General features: G+C 37.2%; 1 protein-coding gene across 4 annotated transcripts in view; it reads left to right on the forward strand.

Annotated features, from left to right (window-relative positions):
• The window catches only part of golga4 (golgin A4), a 225,531-nt gene that overhangs the window by 122,983 nt on the left and 82,567 nt on the right, over positions 1-19,981 (forward strand). For all 4 annotated transcript variants that reach the window (XM_039736487.1, XM_039736488.1, XM_039736489.1 and 1 more), the window contains 4 exons: positions 3,883-4,064; positions 4,931-5,062; positions 9,213-9,368; positions 14,713-18,905. In XM_039736487.1, coding sequence (XP_039592421.1) covers positions 3,883-4,064; positions 4,931-5,062; positions 9,213-9,368; positions 14,713-18,905 — 4,663 coding nt within the window. The remainder of the gene's footprint in view (positions 1-3,882; positions 4,065-4,930; positions 5,063-9,212; positions 9,369-14,712; positions 18,906-19,981) is intronic.

The following is a 19,981-nucleotide window of genomic DNA, read 5'->3' on the forward strand; positions in this document are numbered from 1 at the left end:
GTGAACACTCTTGTGAGATCAGACCGTCGTTTAACATTAAGAATGTTGAGTGAACAATTAAATTTGAACAGATTTACCGTTCATCAAATTTTGACTGAACATTTGCACATGCAAAAGGTCTGTGCCAAAATGGTGCCGAAAAACTGCCCTCTCCATAACAGAATTTTTGACCTCAAAAGGCATTCCTGTGGTTCCCCAGCCCCCTTATTCACCTGACCTCAGTCTGTGTGATTTTTTCCTTTTTCCTAAACTGAAAAATGTCCTCAAAGGACGTCATTTCGGGACTTTAGAAAACATCCAAAAGAGTGTAACTGACATGCTGAACACCATACCGGTTGAAGACTTCCAGTGCTGCTACCAACAGTGGGAAAAACGTCTCCATCGATGTGTAGCTGCCCAAGGGAACTACTTTGAAGGGGATAACATTGATGTTTGAAGAAAATAAAAAATCAGTCTCATTACTTTTCTGCCACACCTATGCCAAGTCAAAAGATTGGCTGCATTGTAGGACATCTCTTAAAGATGACAAAAGGTCTTGCTGAAGAAGTAAATGTTACTACCATGGAGTGTATTAGAATGCAAGCTCTTTAAAGATTATTTATGAGTCAGCTGAGTGTGATTTTGAGCAACTGAACATGAGCAAGATGTGTATATGTTGGGTGCCCAGAGTGTTGAATGCTAAAATGAAGCACCCCCTCATCCAGTGTTTTAAGGAGAATCTAAAGCTAATGAATTTAGACTTGGAGAATTTTAGGAAGTCTTTCATAACTGGGAAAAAACCTTTTAAACCTCACAATGACCTGGGCACCAAATAAGATTTGAAGCAATGGAAACTTGGTTATTCTGCGCCACCAATGAAATTCAACATCTGGGCCTGTGGTAGCAAGGTTGAGTGTATGCATTTTTATGTTGAGGAGGCTGCAGCACATATTTATTACATGCCTTAAAAGACCTGCATAATTAGTCAGTTTTTCACTGATTTTTTCCTTTGTGTACAACAAGTGAATCAAGGAGAAGTAGCAAAGAAAGGTGTCCACCCCCTTCCCACTTCTGCTATACATTTCATGCATTACAAAGGCAGCTGTGTGAAACTTTGAATTTGTTTTGAATCCACATCTATCCTGTTCTCCAAAAAAAGTAACAGAACAGGTAAATGATGCCTCATATATGAGACATGAATAATAAATAGGTGATATCTAATTAGTAACATGAGTGATTCCTGATAATGTAATGACAATTTCTTTTAAAGATGATTTATCATGTTTGTCAAAATTACTACATACAAACAACAGCAACAAAAGCATTTATTTCTACAGGACAGTTTCTTACACAGGATGTTGATCAAAGTGCTTTACAAGATGTCAGAGAAATAGTTATGAAGAAATGTAAACTAAAGTTAGATAGGTATAGTAATGAAATATATATATAAAATAAATAATAATTTTCAGATGTTGCCTGCATGACTGTGACTTGTCCTCAGGTGTAAAGAGCTACCCTGATGGGACACTGTTGTAATTTAATCAATTTGGCAGCAGTTGCACAAGTAAGAGAAAACCTGTTTCACTTGCAATGCAAAACTTTGACAATGTTGTTGTTCATTAGAATTATACTGGAAAAAAACACTTATTGGATCTTGGATTCAAAGCTGGTGTAGCAGACAGGGTTCACTAGGATGAGTGCTAAAGGGATTATATGTCTGGGCTCTCTAGGAGAAGGTGAACATGTGCCACTACCATATGGGTGGATAGTCATGTTAAGCCTTTGGCAAGTTCTCTTTTATATTAGCCTTAAATGAACAATGTGGCCTCACTCTTGTTTCCATGTTCTGCCCTCTGTTAGCAAGACATTGATGTACTGTCAAGCCTTTCTTCTTTTAAATGAAATCAGCAGGATGTTGAACATTGGCTATGGAGAAAATTGTTGAATTTATTACTGTTACTAAGTCAACCCTGTATCAGTAGTGCCAAATGATCTACATGGCTAGTGTTTGATTTCAGTTAAAGTAAATTATATGCATTAAGAGACCACCTAACCGGGAAGGGGGAATCCTCTTGTTTGGTTCTTGCAGATATATTACTGTAGCGGCTACCGTGTCCTTTAGCCAACATTTATTGATTTTTTTTTTTATTGCAAAAAAAAAAAAAGGGATAGAAAAAGTTAATGATACATGATATATGAAGCATGCAGTGTGATTAAATGAAAGGTGATATATAATTTATAACTTGACCAATTTCTGATAGTATATGGACTAAATCTTTATGAAACTTATTTATAATAGGTGTAACATTTATTGCACAGTGAAGTTTACAGTACTTAAACTTAATGTAAAGTATTGTTAATGGTAAGAAATACTGTAATCATCAACTACTTAATCTACTTAGATTCAATAGCAGTCAATGATAATGAATCAACATTCTGAAGTGAAAATAGATTTTCATGCTTAGAACAGTAAAAATATTATTCCAACCTTGCATTTAAGTTTTTCCTTCACAGTTCATTAAAAATATTTTATGAGTAGAATGCTGTGTTAAAGTACGATTTCTTCGCGTTTGTATGTATTTTTATGCTGTGTTTGAGCTAGCCTTGTGTGTTTGTGAGCTAGGAAACAGTGTGGAGATTTAGTAGCACTGGATACTAGAATGCCATTGTATTTTAGATAAATTGTTTAGTTACAAAAAATGGCTAGAATTTTATCATTTAATACAGCAAACTTGGACCTGGATGTGTTATAAAATTTTAGACCAAAATTCATAAGCATAGTAGTGATGTAGCTCGCCATAGGACATGAAATTGAAAAATTGACTCACTTATTCAAAAAGTAAACCTTGAAGCAATATCTGTATAAAAAAATAGTAATGCATTTTTGTAAAATTAAAAGGCAAAAAGGTTAGTTCTTCTATGATAAGATTCTGCTGAAAAAGGAAAACAAATGGCAGAGCTTCTCAAGAAGGGAGACTCTATTTACAGCACCAGCGTTAAGATTGTTCATTGCACAACTAGGATAACGGCAAATGTCCTCAGTTTCAGCAGGTTGACTTTACAAAGATTACCTTTCCTCTGAGATGGTGGATTTGTGTGACTAGTATTTGTGTGACTTGTATAGTTTTGAGCTATGTTGTCTCTTTGCATATAACTTCTTACTGACAATTACTTCTATAGTTATAAATTCTCTGTGTTCGATTTCAGAATGGAAATTTAGTGGCCATAAAGCATGTAAATTTATTTTCAGTTTTATATTACTTATTAAATACTGGCAATGTCATTCATTTCATTGCTGACTTAAGGCAGTCTGTGTGAATCAATGAAATTCCATACAAGCGTGCTACCCGTCTTAATTTAAGTGGAGGACAAATAGAAATTTCTGTCATCGACTAATTCTTACTGACTTTGTAAAACGTATCTCTTCTTGGCACCATTAGCTTTCTTCTGCAATTCCCAGGAATGTGATTATACCACCACTATATTCTCTTATTGATTATGACTTTGGAAATAAGGTTCTGGCTCCTTTTTCAGTGCAGTGCATGCTACCAAATTACACACTCATGTTATGTAGCTGGGATCAATCTTTGCTAAACTGTTGTAGTTACACAATGTAAGCCTCTAGCTTTTGATCCATGGTACTTTGAGTTTGTGCAGTGCTGTTTAGATTTTTAAGCAGCTTCATATATCATCATTTGTGACAGATTTAGGGCTAAGAATATCATGCTTTATATTTAGAGTTAGAGGCCTGGTGAGAATTTGAAGTTTCTTTGGTATACTGCATTGTGTTCTGTTTTCCTACGTTTTTAGAACTACATGAAAATTAGATTAGTATCTTAATTTAAAGCCTTTTCTTTCAAAAAGGAACTACCTGTCTCATTATTTTTTTTCTACTCACCATAGCTTTTGAAGAGCTGGAGAAGGCACTGAGCGCCTCTAATAAAGTAGAAGAGGAGACACGCCGGAAATTGAAAGCCCAAATGGAAGCACAGATAAAGGCCATAGAGGCTTCCAGTGAAGAGGAGCGGAAAAGCCTGCAGCAGGAATTGACACGAGTTAAACAAGAGGTGGTCAGCATCATGAAGGCAAGGAATATTTAATGTTTTAACAGTTTTTGTGCAAGTATGTTTGTATCGAGGAGTACTGGAATGGGCAGGGTAGTGATCTTGGTATGATAGTTGGTGAAGCTTTTACATTTGCAGTTAAATGAGTGTGGCAACCACAGTACAACTTGTTTTACCTGTAATCTGTGACTATGTCATTCGTAATTCTTGTTTCTTATGAAAAGGTATGCATTGTATGTCTGTCTACTGGTCCACCATGACTATGTTGAAAAATCGTATTAATTTGGGTCCTCTTATTTGAATATGACTTTACAGAAAGCAATCAGTTCTCTTAACCATTTTTCAGGATGCAGGGCATTAGCGTCCATCCAAGCTGGCCTGAAGGTTGATCTGTTTCGTACTCACTACTATATTTAGTCATAGTTAACTAGTTTAGAAATTCAGATTATCCTGTTTTTGGTCTTTGTGTGAAAAAATGGGAACCTAAACCAAGAACTGGGGTCCAACTGTTGTGATATGCCATTCTCCTGCTTTAAATGAATGGTGCTATAGTAGTGAATGGTTGTGATGTGGACAGTTAAGATTCAGAATCATGTGACTTAAAGCTTTTTCTGAAATCTTTTATGCTTTTAAGACAAAACCGCACACTATATAACCATCGTATACTTACTTTGTCAAACTCTTCTGTGTGAGTTTACCTTTTTCTTCATCGTTCATGTAGCATATGTAGGATATTTATTTTTTACTCTCACTGTAAAACTAAAACATATGACTAATAGAGCTTTGTTTTGGCATTTCTTCAAATAGTATCTCTAATATGAATACAAATTGAATAAATAATTTGGTTAACTAGATAAGTTCATTTTTCCAATTTGTTTTAACTGCAGAAATCATCTGAAGATCGAATTGTAGAGATTGAGAAGATACACTCAGAAACATTGGCCAGCAGAGAGGAAGAACTAAAACTGAGACTTGACGCACGAGAGGCTGAATTTCAAGAACTGATGCGAATAGAATTGGTGAGTGATTTTGAACAGAGAGAAAAATAATTTTTGCTGTGCTGGTAAGAATTGTTTAAAGTATTAACCTAGTATTTTCCCCCCTAATATGTTTTCTGCAGTTTCAAAGTATGTTTATAAAATAACATAAAATTATGAAAGGCATAACAAATACAGTTAAAGGTGTAACACTACAAGGTATGGTTGTGCTAATAGCATTTTATTTTCTTTTGAAGGTCATGTAAAACCTTTAAATATGAACATAAGCTCAGTCAAGACCCAGAATCACCATAAAATTTAAAATGAAGTTTCTAAAGCATGTTTCCAGCGTATATTAGGCAATATTCGTTGGAGGTTGTTGCTGTTGTGCCATGAGCTTACTAGACAGAAGCTGTACATATAATGCTGTGCAGGCCATTGCAGGTTTTACTCAAAGTATTCACTGAATGGACCGGGATGTTAGGACTCAGTACTTTTCTTTTTATAATATCTGTCCATCTGCCCATTTTTGAATAGACCTGCAGGGAACAAAAGCATATTCTAGAATTATTAGAGACACAGAAAAAAATCAGCTATGTGTAGGACACCAGTCCATCACAGGGTAACTCATTTAAGAAACACTCTTAATACTTAAACTCAGCATGCATGCATAGAAATACTCATTCTCATTCTTAATCAGTATAGATTAGCCAGTTAAGCTAATATATACAGCTTTTGGAGTTGAGAGAAAGCCAGAGTTCTTCTAGGAAACCAGCAGTGACTGGTATGTAGAGATGGGAAACAACTGAAGTAACCACAGTGCCCTCTTATAATAGTCATTCACTGATTGTAGCCCTGTCGTAATGGTATAAATAGTATGATTATTTTATTGACATTTGGCCCTCCATCACAATGTCTCCATGTGATTTAGCAGGTCTGTGGCATGTGCATTTTAGATAAATAATACATTTCCATTTTTGGGTGGGTAGTAGGTAGTGTGGCGGAGCAGCTCCAAAGACAGATGTGGGAGCAGGCGATCCTGCATGCCCGATTGACTTGTTCCCTCATTAGTGCTGGAGCCATGACTGACATACACCTACATCCCATAGGGGTTTAAAGGTGGTGAAGAAAAAGAAAGGAGCAAAAATGAAGGCATGGTGGTTAAAGGAAAAAAAAAAAAAAAGGAGAAAAGGGCAGGAACATGATAGAAGCTGGTGCGAGGTAAAAGGGGAAGCAGGCGGATGGGAAAGCGAGGAAAGCACTCTTAAGAGCAGGAGTGACCAAGTGCTCCGGCAGGCTCCCACAAAAGCCTGACAGACTGTGGCAATGGGGGAGTGAGGACCAATGCTTGACATGGCATCCTGGACACTTTATTGTTTTGTTTTAATAAAAGCACTAGACACTTGCACCAACCCCTTGCTGACTGTGTGCATCTTCACTTGCCCAGCTAATCCTCAGGTATGTTATCACAGGTTCTGGGTTCAGGAGGCTCCTGAAAGCAGTAATGGAGTGTGGGTCTAACCTGAACCGTTACACTCCAGTGTAAGCCATACTGGCAACTGTTCTGAGTGTCTAGTAGTCCGTGATTCAAGACTGAAAATATGCAATGTGTAATCTGCACAGTGATTCAGCTGTCGTGGTAGGGCAGTCTGAAGTATATCTCTATACAAATTCAAAGTATACAAATTAGATGAGCATTCATATATGCATCAAGTTCCTAAAGGTGGGCATAGAAATTTTTCAGCTTTTGTTTTTGGATGAACTGTCAAGCAGACAATTTTTTAATTCTTGTCTTTCCTTCCTCTTGTGCATTGTTTGTTTGCTTTTCACACTTTTAATGTATAGCCTCATTAGCATCTTTGAATTAACTCTTCTTAGGTGGAATCACATATAATGTGAGAAACACCTGTTGCGATAGCCATAACTGTCTGTCTGTCTGTCCATGTACACCCACTCCTCTTTTCAGTCTTCATTGATATTTCTTAAACAGATTGAGCTGTACACAATTTAAAAAAAAATTCCTAAACAAAACCATTAGAGAATCTGCAGACTTGTCTACCTTAAAACCGAGAAACGTTCTATGCAACTTCAACTACACATTAGTTTCCTGTTTCACATTTACCTTAAGAGCAGTTACATCAACTTGTGTATTGTATATATTTTTGTTCTTTTACTTGTCCGACTGCCACTCAGGACTGCACACAAACAGTTTATATGGCAGCACTGTTCTCCATCTGCTTTAGATAAATTAACCAACAAAGTACAGAAAAAGACCCTTTTGTGGAAATAAATGAAAGAGGAAAGCTATTGTGTAAGCATATATAAGACTGAATTGAGTCAACTAATATCTGCAGATTATTATAAAGAGCTGACTTTATCAACCTGCAGGTAAATCCTGTTTGATCTAATTTATTACATGGAAAAACGTACATCTCTCAAGTTGTGTAAATATACTAGAATGGGTTTAGAAAGGGAACCACTGATGATTTAAGATTTTAGATTTGCAACAAAGGCCACACTGTGCAGTTTCTGCAATGAACGAAGTGGCTTACTGTGCTACATGTACCAAGGACTTTGCAAGAGTACAGTTGGCATGTGCTGAATTACTTGGTAATATAACATACAACGGATTTGAGTGTGGATTACTATTTACTTGTACTTGGAGTTGGTTTTGCTTCAGTTTGCTATCAGATTTTAACTATGGTTTAGGCAGTATACATAGTTAATACTACTAAAATTAGGTCTGTTAGTTAGTTAGATAGATAGATACTTTATTAATCCCAAGGGGAAATTCACATAATCCAGCAGCAGTATACTGATACAAATAACAATATTAAATTAAAGAGTAATAAAAATGCATGTAAAAGCAGACAATAACTTTGAATAATGTTAGCATTTACTCCCCCGGGTGGAATTGAAGAGTCGCATAGTATGGGGGAGGAACAATCTCCTCAGTCTGTCAGTGGAGCAAGACGCCTCTGCCTGGTGTTGACACTGTTCAGTGGATGCAGTGAGTTCTCCTTGATTGACAGGAGTTTGCTTAGCACCCGTCGCTCTGCCACAGATGTCAAACTGTCCAGTTTCATTCCTACAATAGAGCTTGCCTTCCTAACAAGTTTGTCCAGGCGTGAGACGTCCTTCTTCTTTATGCTGCCTCCTCAGCACACCACCGCGTAGAAGAGGGCACTCGCCACAACCGTCTGGTAGAACATCTGCAGCATCTTATTGCAGATGTTGAAGGACGCCAACCTTCTAAGGAAGTGTAGTCGGCTCTAACCTTTCTTACACAGAGCATCAGTATTGGCAGTCCAGTCCAATTTGTCATCCAGCTGCACTCCCAGGTATTTATAGGTCTGTACCCTCTGCACAGTCTCCTCTGATGATCACGGGGTCCATGATGATCCGGGGGCCTGGGCCTCCTAAAATCCACCACCAGTTTCTTGGTCTTGCTGGTGTTCAGGTGTAAGTGGTTTGAGTCGCACCATTTAACAAAATCTTTGATTAGCTTCCTATACTCCTCCTCCTGCCCACTCCTGATGCAGCCCACAACAGCAGTGTCGTCAGCGAACTTTTGCATGTGGCAGGACTCAGAGTTGTATTGGAAGTCCGATATATATAGGCTGAACTGGACCAAAGAAAGTACAGTCCCCTGCAGCGCTCCTGTGTTGCTGACCACAATGTCAGACCTGCAGTTCCCGAGACACACGTCCTGAGGTTTGTCTGTAAGACAGGTCACGATCCATGCCACCAGGTATAAATCTACTCCCATCTCTGTCAGCTTGTCTCTAAGGAGCAGAGGTTGGATGGTGTTGAAGGCACTAGAGAAGTCCAAAAACATAATTCTTACAGCACCACTGCCTCTGTCCAAGTGAGAGAGGGATAGGTGTAGCATATAGATGATGGCATCCTGCGAACTGCAGAAGGTCGAGGGCGTGGCGGACCTGTGGCCTCAGGTGCTGAAGCAGCAGCCACTCCATGTTCTTCATCACATGTAATGTCAGAGCAACAGGCCGGAAGTCATTCAGCTCACTAGGATGTGATACCTTTGGGACTGGGGTGATACAAGATGTTTTCAAGTTATTTGTGCTGCTATTCTTTATAACATTGCATAAGAGCTTTTTCCTTCAAATAAGTATTTCTTTTCTTTAAAACATCTATTATGGACAGTAATATAGATTGTTTTTCTGAACAGGAAAAGTGTAGAGCTGAGTATACACACATCATTCAGGATAAAGAGCAGCAATCAGCTTTGGCATTAGAAGAATTGGAGCTCCAGAAATCCGCACTTCAGTCCCAAAGTGAGAGTAAATTGCACGACATGCAAGAAGAAATGGAAGCACTCAGGACGGTAAGAACACCCTACTGAAGCTTAACAGAATTTATGTCTGCCCTGCCAGCATCAATGCTGTAATTTATTATTTTAAATATTTGTAAATATTTAGTTTAAATTCTGGAATTGATTCCTATTTTAAAACCTAGCTTTTATTTGCTAATTTATCTCCTATCATTTTCTCACCCTTACCCTTCTTTGCTCTGTGTGGGTAAAGAGTGATACATAACAATTAAACTTAAATTTAAGATAGTTGTAAAGGGGGTATTCAAATGATTAATAAAAGTCAAAAAAGTTAGAGAGGCTGTCAGGTGTCAATTACCTATTTAATTGAGGATCTTTTGAGGTTTTTTTTTTTTTGTTTTTTGGCAAGGCTGTTTATTCTAAATTAAACTCCAGCAGAATAACCCTAGTCCCAACGTTTTATGGGATATTCTTGTGTTTAAATTTGTTCCCAAAATTAACCTTGAGTACCTGTCGACATAGAATTAATTTGTTTAGAGAACTGAGGCCACAGAAAGACACATTAACGATAGATGCATAAATCAGAAAAAAATGGTTAGCCATCCACTAGATCTCAGACCAGTTACTTTATTTACATTTCTATTAACAAACCCAGGAAAAAAATCCTAAATGCACAATAAGAAAAATATTTCTTTCCAGTTACTGTAAAACAATATTTTGAAATAAGGGTATTTAAATACATTTAATACTGTGTAAGCACTTAGAAGGCAGTAAAATACGGTGGGCCTTTTATTTACATAGTAAGGTGATGACTCTAACCCAGGTTGATTGCTGTCTATGTGCAATTTCTCACCTTGTGTACAAGTCTTTTGAAGCAAATCTTACCAGATAACATAATACTTTTAGCATAAACCAATACTTTTGAAGAAAACTGTAGATTTTTTTTTAATATCTTAATTTAAGTTAATCTGTGGCTTTACCTTTTTCGACTTGCTTGTTATTTTTCAATTAAGCAAGTCTTTTATCAGGTATTTTCACAAATTAGCATTTCTGTTATGGTGTTTTACTTTGACTTTGAGATTTATTATTTCGGTTACCTTTTGGATAAGCAGTAAATAATTTTAATTTTGTGCTTTTGAGTTTGCTTGAAGTTTTTACATTTTTGTATGTTCTTACTTAAAGTGTCACTTCTTCTTTTATATTACTCTTATAGTTTGACCTTTATTTACTAAGGTAATTTAGGTTCTGTCTTGTTTTATGATTTCAGCGGTTGGTTATATAATCTTTGTTTTCTTTTTTTCTTGCTTGGGTCTATCTTGCTTGCCTGAGTGTTTCATTTTAATTCATGTCCTTAATAAATGTCTTTGATCAGGATCTTTTTATACGTTAACATTGTTAATTATTGTCAACTAATACCTACTGATAAAGACTTTGTGTTTAATAAATTCCCATTTTTGATTACAATGTTAGGTTAATCAGGTTATTATGTATTCTGTATATCAGGTGTTTAAGCTTTATTTCTTAGATTTATGTTAGGATTCAAGAGAAGTGCAACCTTATTGTGTGATCCATTTGTCCTTTGTGCTAGTTTAGATTTGTAATTATGATACCTTTTAATCTCTTGAATTTAACCTTTAATACTAGAAAGATTCACAGAATTGTGAGATTACTGTGAGAACTGAATTGAAATTAAACCAAATAGTAGTGCCATCCACCCAGAGATTAGGGTTACTAAAGTTGATATGTTTAGAAAAGCATGTTGTATTATATTGTAATTCCAATCAAATGACTACAAATTATATAACTTTAAGACTGGGAGATATGGAAAAATATCATGATAGTTTTTTAATAGTAACCAATATAGATGTATATCACTATAAATCAAATCACTATTTCTGTCAGGCTTAAAGGTTCTTTTTTACTCCTAAGTGAGATGTGAAGATATCATAATGTTAATTTTGGTTTAAATATTTAAGTATCTTCTGTCAGAAGTTGAACATGACAAATGTACTATAGAACATTATACAACTGTGTTTCAAATAAATAAAATAAGTTAATATAATAAACTGAAATCTTACTTCTGACCATTCAAAAACTTCCAAGAGTTACAAGAGAACACAAAATGCTCAAATAAATTCTACACCAGATTAAACTGTAGTGCCTACGTTCTTAACATGACTCTCTCAACTGCTTTTTACACTAGCAGTGGTGGAGAAAGCACCTGAAGTTGGAGAGCTTAAAGGCTACTGCAAGAAGTTAATCAGGTATTTTAAGCGTAATGGATAGCAAGGCAAGCTTACAGGGTCATTCAGACAGGTCTGTGGAGACAAGATATAGTGCTGAATTCATTGTTGCAGCAATTTGACGACTGGCCCGTATCAAGAAAAAAGATGCAACTGTGGCCTCTCTTTTGAAACCTTTCAAAGATGTGACAACTGATTTACAATCAGATATTACTGAAAACCTATCAACAAACTGTTCAGCACCAACTCTTATCCACATACAAAGTAGCAACATTTCTCTGCCCAAAGCTCATGTTTCTATATCTTCTATTTAAGAGGATCACAAAGATGCAGTAACAAAAAGATTTGTAATAACTGCAATTTAATGCAATTGCACTAAATTAAAGAGTGCAGTGATGTTCAGTGGTCATCTGTTAGTAATGCCCTCTTTCATCTCAGAGTTTGCGAGCAGCCTATACGTTCACAGTGCTTTGCTTGGTAAAGTGTAATTTTATTGATGAGCAAAAAGTACTTTGATAGTGTTTAAGCTATCACTAATATGTATGTTTTAAGCTTAAACTTGTATGTGGGATACGTACATAGACAGCACCTACCTTCCATGTTCCCCATTTTTGCATAATGAATAGCAATTATTAACACAGATTGTACTTTATTTCAATATAGAATAGTAATTGGTTGCCTGCTTACAAAGCTTTAACAAGACACGTTGCTTCTCTTTTTTTTTTTTGTGCTTTCTGTGAAAAAGACTTATGAACTTGTGCTCAGAAATTATTTTATTCTCATTGGAAGATCTATATACTGATGAAGCAAAGTTGTTGCAAAAAATGTGAAAAGGACAACTGGACCAAAGAGGAAGATACTGTACTTTCAGACTCCTCCTCGTATAAGATCATGTTAAACAAGCTTATCAAACGTACATGACTTTTTCCTCAGTGGAAGCAATTTGTTTCTGCAAGCAGGAGCGGGAGAAATGAGGCCAAGTGTATGCAAGAGTGGATGGGCATGGGATAGTGTACTGCGGGAGTGGGTAGGCATGTTTTTTAAAAATTGCTCCCATGCAGATCTGTACTTCAAAGCCAAAAAAAAAATGAAAGAAGGGCGCAAGAAATCCTCTTTAATGCAGCACTTGCTTGGGTCTGGCACTGTAAATTTCAGCTGTCTTTGTGGGAACATGCTTTCGACACAATTTTCAGTGCACTGTACTCTGCTTCTTGTCGGAATTTAAATAGCCAAAATATCTCCACACTACCAAATTCTTCACACTCTTTCTTTTCAACAATGTCGTCTTTTGTCCATTGGGGTGTCTTCTTTGGTAATGCTGTTTTTTTTTAGTTTTCTTTAACATTTTCAGTCTTTTTTTTTCTTTTCTTTTAATCTCGTTCCCACTCCTGACGTACTGGCTTGCACTGTGGAGTCGGATTACCGCTAAAAGTCCATGTGCAAGGAAAAAACATTTTCTAAGCATGAATGACATTTTTAGCACATTTTACAAGTGCAGGTTTACTCCGTAGTTATGGCTGCTTTAGCCAAAACATTAGCAACGTTTACTGCTGCCAACTCCTACTATGCTCGATGCTGTGTTCGTCAATCTAACCTGACGTGACTGTAACTCTGTTCCAGCCACATGATTGGTTTGGCTTGGCGCTATTCTCATTGGCTTTTCATGTTGTCTGTCAAAACATGAGTTCTATCGAATACCTGTCGACCATGTCTTATATTTCTATCTAGGAAAAGTTATTTTGCTATAATTGTTTTATCACCCTGCTCTGTATAGCATATGACAGCCTTTTTCCACTATTACAATGTTTGATACATTGTACGTTTAAATGTTTGAGGACACCTGACCATCACACTTCTATATCTGTATGAAAAAACACCACTTTTTAAACAGCAAAAAATACTTTATTTGAAAACGAGACATTAGATGTAACTTTTTTTAAAATAAAAATTCATTCTGGAGTCAATTTTTTCCAGGGTTGTTAATTTTTATTTCAGCATAAACCAATGTCGTTTTTTTTTTTGTTTTTTTTTTTGTTCTTCTCAAAGAAAACTTTGAGAAGTGCTGTGAAACTCGAACAATGCAGTGTCCACACACAACACAACCTCCCACGCAGATGCTCAGTGGAGATATGACACACTCTCACTGAGCCAGCCCGAGACCAGAAATTTCGCAACAGATTGTCTCTCTCTTTGATACATTCTGTTGCAGGTCTCCCGAGACTCAGCAATGGAAAATGTGGGAGCGGCATCAAGTATTTTTCACATCGCATTATTATCTTTTGTGGCCCTTTTTGGTCAAAAAAATGTTTGTTATACTGAGTTTTACATTTCTTTAAAAACGAGATTCGTTTAATAGATTTTATGAACGTTTGTTCCGGCCCACAAAAAGTATTCATTATTCTGAAAATTTTGTTACTCCAGTATTCGCTCAAACAGGATTTGACCTGTAGTAGTCACTCTGCAGTCTAGAAGGTAGTCTTTTCCTGGCATCCACCAAACCCAGATTGGTACTTCAGAGAACATGTTTCCTCTGGTCCAGAGTCTAATGATAGTGTGTTTTACATCACTCCAGCAGACCATTGGCATTGTGTGTAGTGGTCTTAGGCTTGTGTATGGCTGCTCGGCCATGGAAACCCTATTCATGAAACTCCCAACAAATAGTTCTTATGTTGATGTTGCTTCCATATGCAGTTTGCAAATCTGTTATGAGTGAAGCCACAAAGGAAAGGCGATTTGTATGTGCTTTAGCACTCTGTTGCCCTGATTTGAGTTTGCATGGTTTACCACTTTATGACTGACCTGTTGTTTCTTCTAGACCCTACCACTTCACAATAATAGCATTTACAGTTGAATGGGACAGATCTAGTATAACAGAAATATCTTATACTGACTCGTGGCAAAGGAGACATCCTATAAGAGTGCTACATTTAAATTCACTGAACCCTTCAGTACAACCCACTTTACTGCCATTGTTTTTCAGTGAAGAATGTATGGCTATGTATTTGATTTTATGCACCTGTTAACAATGGTTGCGACTGAAACACCTAAATTAAATACTTTGGAGGAGAGTCAACTTACTTTTGGCCATATAGTATATACTAACTACCTTGAAACACTTGAATGTTTGCTAATTGTCTGTTCCTTTTGAATTTCAGAAGGTACTTGAACTAGAAAGTTTCCAGGCAATGGCCTCTGAGGGTGTGTTACAATCAGAAGCAGAGAAGGACAGACATCAGGAAGAACATAAGGTTAAAATTGAAGAACAATACAAGGAGCTTGAAAAAGTTAGAAAAGAATCTGAGGAAAAGCAAGAAGCCTTACAACAAGAACACTGTTCTGTACTGAAGGAGCTACAGGATAAACATCAGCAACTTGAGGCTTCTCTGAAGGAAAAGGAATCCCAGTTTCGCGCCCATATTGAGGAGATGAACCAAAAAACTGTAGAAAAGTTGGATGTCAAGCAGATGGAGCTTGAGGCACTCTCAGCTGAACTGTCTGAAGCATTAACAGCACGGACCTTTTTAGAAGCTCAAGTGTCAAGTTTGAGTAAGACCATAGAGTCAATGAAAGTAGAGTATGAGAGAAAACTGGAGCTGGAGACGTCCCACTACTTAGCAGAAGTGAATGGTCTGAAGTCCCAGCATGAGCAGTCTTTAGGGGGAATGGAGAAGACACTGAAAGAAGAACTTAACAACCTAAAAATGGTTCTAGAGGATAGGGAGAAACAACTTGAGGTGCTCCAGTTAAAGGAACAGAAGCAAATAGAATACTCTGAAAAGGCCTGTCAGGAATCCGCTTTGAAACTGGAGGAGATTGCAAACTGTCACCGTAACCAGCTCCAGGAGGCATTAGATGAAAAGAGAGTTGTAGAGGAACAGTGTCAGAAACTTAAACAACAGTTGGAAGAGTTGAAGGAAAATCTTAAAAATGCATTGTCTGAAAAAGAGTCCCTCATAGAAGTCAGTGCTAAACTGAAACAATTGAATTGTGAAGTGGAAAGCTACAAGAGCCGACTCCAAGTCCAGGAGGAAACATTAGCAGAGATACAGGCAGACTCAGACCAGAAGATGTCTTCACTACAGTCAAAGCATGCTGCTGAAATTGGAGAATTGCAGCATCACATGGAAGAGCTAAAAAGGAACCTGGAACAAGAAAATAATTCTGTTGCTAATCTGTTGGAGGAACAACATCAGCAGAAAAAAATGTTCGCCCTAAAGTTTGATGAACAGCACACAATGCATGAGCAAAGACTGGATGCCACAAAAACTGAATATGAAAATAAGATTAGAGTCTTGGAAGGGAAAATGGACAAAATAAAGCAGAAGGTCAAAGAGATGCAAGAAAAGTTTAAGCAGAGGCTGTCAGAACAGGAGTCCAAGCTAAAGGAGGAGCTTGTCAAAAGGCAACAGGAAATGATAGAGAAAGAGAAAAATTACAATGAAAAGATGACACAGATGGCAAAAGCTAGTTCTGCAGGCCTTTCTGATGCAGTGTCGCAATTAGAGTCTGCTCAGAAGGAGCAGATGGAGAATTTACAGGCAGCACATCGAAGAGAGCTGGAGGATCTGAACAAAGACTGGTTGAAGAAACTCAAACATCAGGAAGAGCAGATCGTAGAGAAGCATGAATCTGAACTGCAAGAAAAAGTCTTGGAGTTGAAAGAGGTCAAAGAAAAACTAGAATCTCTACAGGAGGAGAAGGAGCGTTTTTTGCAAGAAGTGAATCGCCTTCGTGAAGACTTGGTTATAAGAGAGACTACAGTACAGAAACTACAGACAGAGTTAAAGGAAGCTGCAGGGCAGGTGGAAACTTTGTCCAAAGGGCATGCTATGCTTAAGGAGCAGCTTGAAGGTATTGAAAAGAACCTGAACCAAGCTTTAAGTGAACGAAATACACTGATGGACCAACTAGTAAATGTGGAGGATGAAAACAAGAATAAGATTAATGAATTAATGAGAAAGCTAGAACAGGCCAATGAAGAAATTGTTACTTTGAAAGACTTGCATAGCAGAGATGGTGCAGATCACCAGAAGGTACTTGATGAGAAAGTCCTTGAAATTCAAATGAGAGAAGAGGAGTTCAAAAAGCTGTTATTAAGATTGTATAATGAAGTCTGTTCTAAGCTTGAAATTAGTGTGACTGAATTATGTGATAAGTTCAACCTTAGACTCCGCTCCCTTAACGAGAGAATAATTGGAAACCAAAAAAGAACACTACTGCTCAAAGATAACATCCTATCAAAGCAGGATAGAATTCACTGTTTAGAAGAGCATCTTCAGAAGCAGGCAACAGAAAAAGGACTTCTAGATGATTCATTGCAGCAGATGATATGTCAGTTGCAGGAAAAAGAAAACCTAATCAAAGCCTTAGAAGTGGAAAAAGATTCTTTAAAAGAGGATAGCAGTAGGTATTTGCAGAGTTTGACGGAAAAGGAAGTTTATGAGCAGCAACTCAGGGAATTGACTGATGCTGTTGAGGAGAAAACCTCTTCCTTGGACAAACTGAAAGAAGAAAATGGTCGCATCTCCATTCTGGAGAGTGAAATTGTGGCATTGGAAACCAAGTTAGAAAGCAGCGTAAGCCTCACAGAGAAGGAAGAAGCTGTTTCTGAACTCACTAAACAGCAGCAGGAAGAGCACAAGAGCTTAGAATATCAAATTCAAATGTTAACTGAGAGTTTGGATGCTTTAAACCAAGACAAGACTGTGGCTGTTAACCATGCAGAGCAATGGAAGAACAAGCTGTCTGACTGGAAGAAAAAAGCAGAGTCTAAGTTTACTCAAACCCAAACCACAATTAAATCTTTGCAAAGTAAACTAGATGAGGCAGAAAAGCAGCTCAGGATTAAAGGTGAACAGCTGGAGCAGCTTACTGCAAATACTGAAAAGCATATTCTCAGTAAGTCTGAGGCAGACCAGATGGTTAAAGAGAAAGAAAAGCAGATAGAAGAATTAACTATAGAGATACAAGACTACAATGCAAGACAGAAAAAACTGGAAGAAGAGCTTGTAAAAAAGACTGAGGACGTACAGCAATTGATGGCAGAAATGCAGCAGAAGAACCATGTAATTGAAACCGAGAAAAAAGAGCTTCTTGTGCAGCTTCAGGAGGCAATGTCACAGGTCTCTGAAAAAAACAACATTATTGATAAAATGGAGATAAAATTAAAAGACCTGCAGAATTTGACTGAATCATTTCAGAAGCAGATTCAGGCTCAGCAAGAAGATTTTGAGAACAGCCAAACTGAAGCTATGCAAAAGAAGAAGGACGAGATGAAAACTATTGAAGACCGGTTTTCTTCAGAGAATGCAGTCAAGCTGACTGATTTGAAAAAGAAAGCTGAGCAGAAGATTGCAATGCTAAAGAAGCAGTTTACCACCCAGGTAGAGGAAAAGGAACTAGAGATTAGGAACCTAGGGGCAGAGATGCAGACACTGAAGGACAAACTATGTGCAGAACAAGAAACCATTAAGGAGTTACAAGTCCAAGCAAGGGAATCCCTGAACAGCAAGGAAGAAATGAAAATCCTTTTGGAGAAAGCAAAAGAAGCCAGTGAGCTGGAGAAAGACCTATGTTTACAGAACCTCAAGGAGGTGTATGAGGAGAAAATATGTTCTCTTCAGAATGCCTTAGCTATCAAAGAGCAAAAAGTTACAGAAAGTCTGATAGAAAAACAGGAAGCAGAAAAGACTGAATGCAATAAGCAAGAGGAGCTACTCGGCAGGCTGCAGGAGGAGAAGCTTCGCCAGGTGACCGAGATTAAAACTCTGCAAGCCCAATTGCTTGAACAGACAGAAAAGCATTCTGCTCTGCTCTCTCAACAGGAAGAACACAGTGCAGCATTTGCAGACCTTCAGAAGCAACTCCAAGAGAAAGAGGTGAAACTTCAGGAACTGAATGACTGTGTAGACAGTTTAGAGAAACACTTGCAGGAAAGAGAAACATTGGTGAAATCTTGGGAGCAGAAATATAGAGAAATACAAAAATTGGCAAGTAAGGAACAAGAGGACGTTGCTTTGGAAAAAGAATGCTTGGCTAAAGAGTATGAGGCAAAGTTGAAAAGTCTACATCAGCAGCTGGAAGATACAGAGGCACTTTTGGAAGCGTATCAGACAGGTACTGAAGAGAAGACAAAGGCGGATGATGACCTTCAGAAGCTGATATCTGATATGAGAACCCAGCAGAAAGAGTTGCACACCAAATTAGAGGAGGCTGAAAGTGAGAAGCAAAAGTTTCGCAAAGATGTGTCGAGGCTGCAGAAGGATATGAGATCCTTGCGAAAGGAGCATCAACAAGAGCTGGAATATGTGAAAAAGGAGATCCATGAAGAAAATGAAAAAAAGCTCAAGTAAGTACATGCAACTACTACTTAACAAATATTTTATTCACAGAAGTAATTCACAACAGTTTTACATAATCCAAGCTATTTCATAATTTCACAAACTGTAATAGGATGAAACTGTATACAATAAGTTTACTGATTTATCATGGTAAAGTGCAGTTCATGAGTTATCTGAAGCAAAGGTTCCCAAGTTCAGTCCTGAGGTACCGTCGTGGCTGCAGGTTTTCATTCCAACCAATTTGACAAATACAGTAAATGGTTCAGTCTTACTTCTGAATTATCTAATTATTTAATCTTTCTTCTCCTCTTATTTTGCATTCAGAAATCTGTTTTCGGGAATTTTTTTTCTTCTTAGTTATGGCTGGGGGCTGTCAATTAAACATGACCTTTTTTGTGATTTTGGGCTACACTACAGTAAATTGTTGTTGTTATTGTTGTTTACATGTAAACAATATTTCAGAAAGTTGCATTTTTGTAAAATCTTTAAATTATAACTTTAATATCTCTTTTTAATTCACCTTTTTCTTTGGATTTTACTTATTTAATTGCAACCAAATACTGATGATTAGTAATAAACAATACAGACACAGGTGAAAATCACACTGAAAACTAAATGGAATTCATTTCAGCTAATTAAGAAAAGGCCTAAATGACCAGGACTTAAAAAGTCTTAAAAATAAAACAAGAATGCCCCCACACAAATATCCTTGCTACATTCCACTTAAAATATATTTGTTATCTCTTCATTTACACACAAAAGGCAGAAACTGGAAGAAAACAAACTTGTTAAATAAAGGCAGGCATTCATTTAAAAGGAGAAGGTGGTTTTGATGAATGTCTGCAGTTAAGGTGGTCTTTAGAACCATTTACTTAAGCATTTTATTGCAAATTAGCACCAAAATGAATTTAACACTTTAGTAGCGACTCTGCTTTAACATTCACCGTTATTTACACATGTATCTGCATTTCTCATCACAAGACATTTCACGAAACAATGATATGTGGGTACTAATTTCTGAAAATGTAACACTACCAGCTAAGGATCAGTATGAAAAACCAGTATTGGTACCGTTTTCGGCTTT

Source organism: Polypterus senegalus, chromosome 15 (assembly GCF_016835505.1).
Source record: "Polypterus senegalus isolate Bchr_013 chromosome 15, ASM1683550v1, whole genome shotgun sequence".
Taxonomy (NCBI): domain Eukaryota; kingdom Metazoa; phylum Chordata; class Cladistia; order Polypteriformes; family Polypteridae; genus Polypterus; species Polypterus senegalus.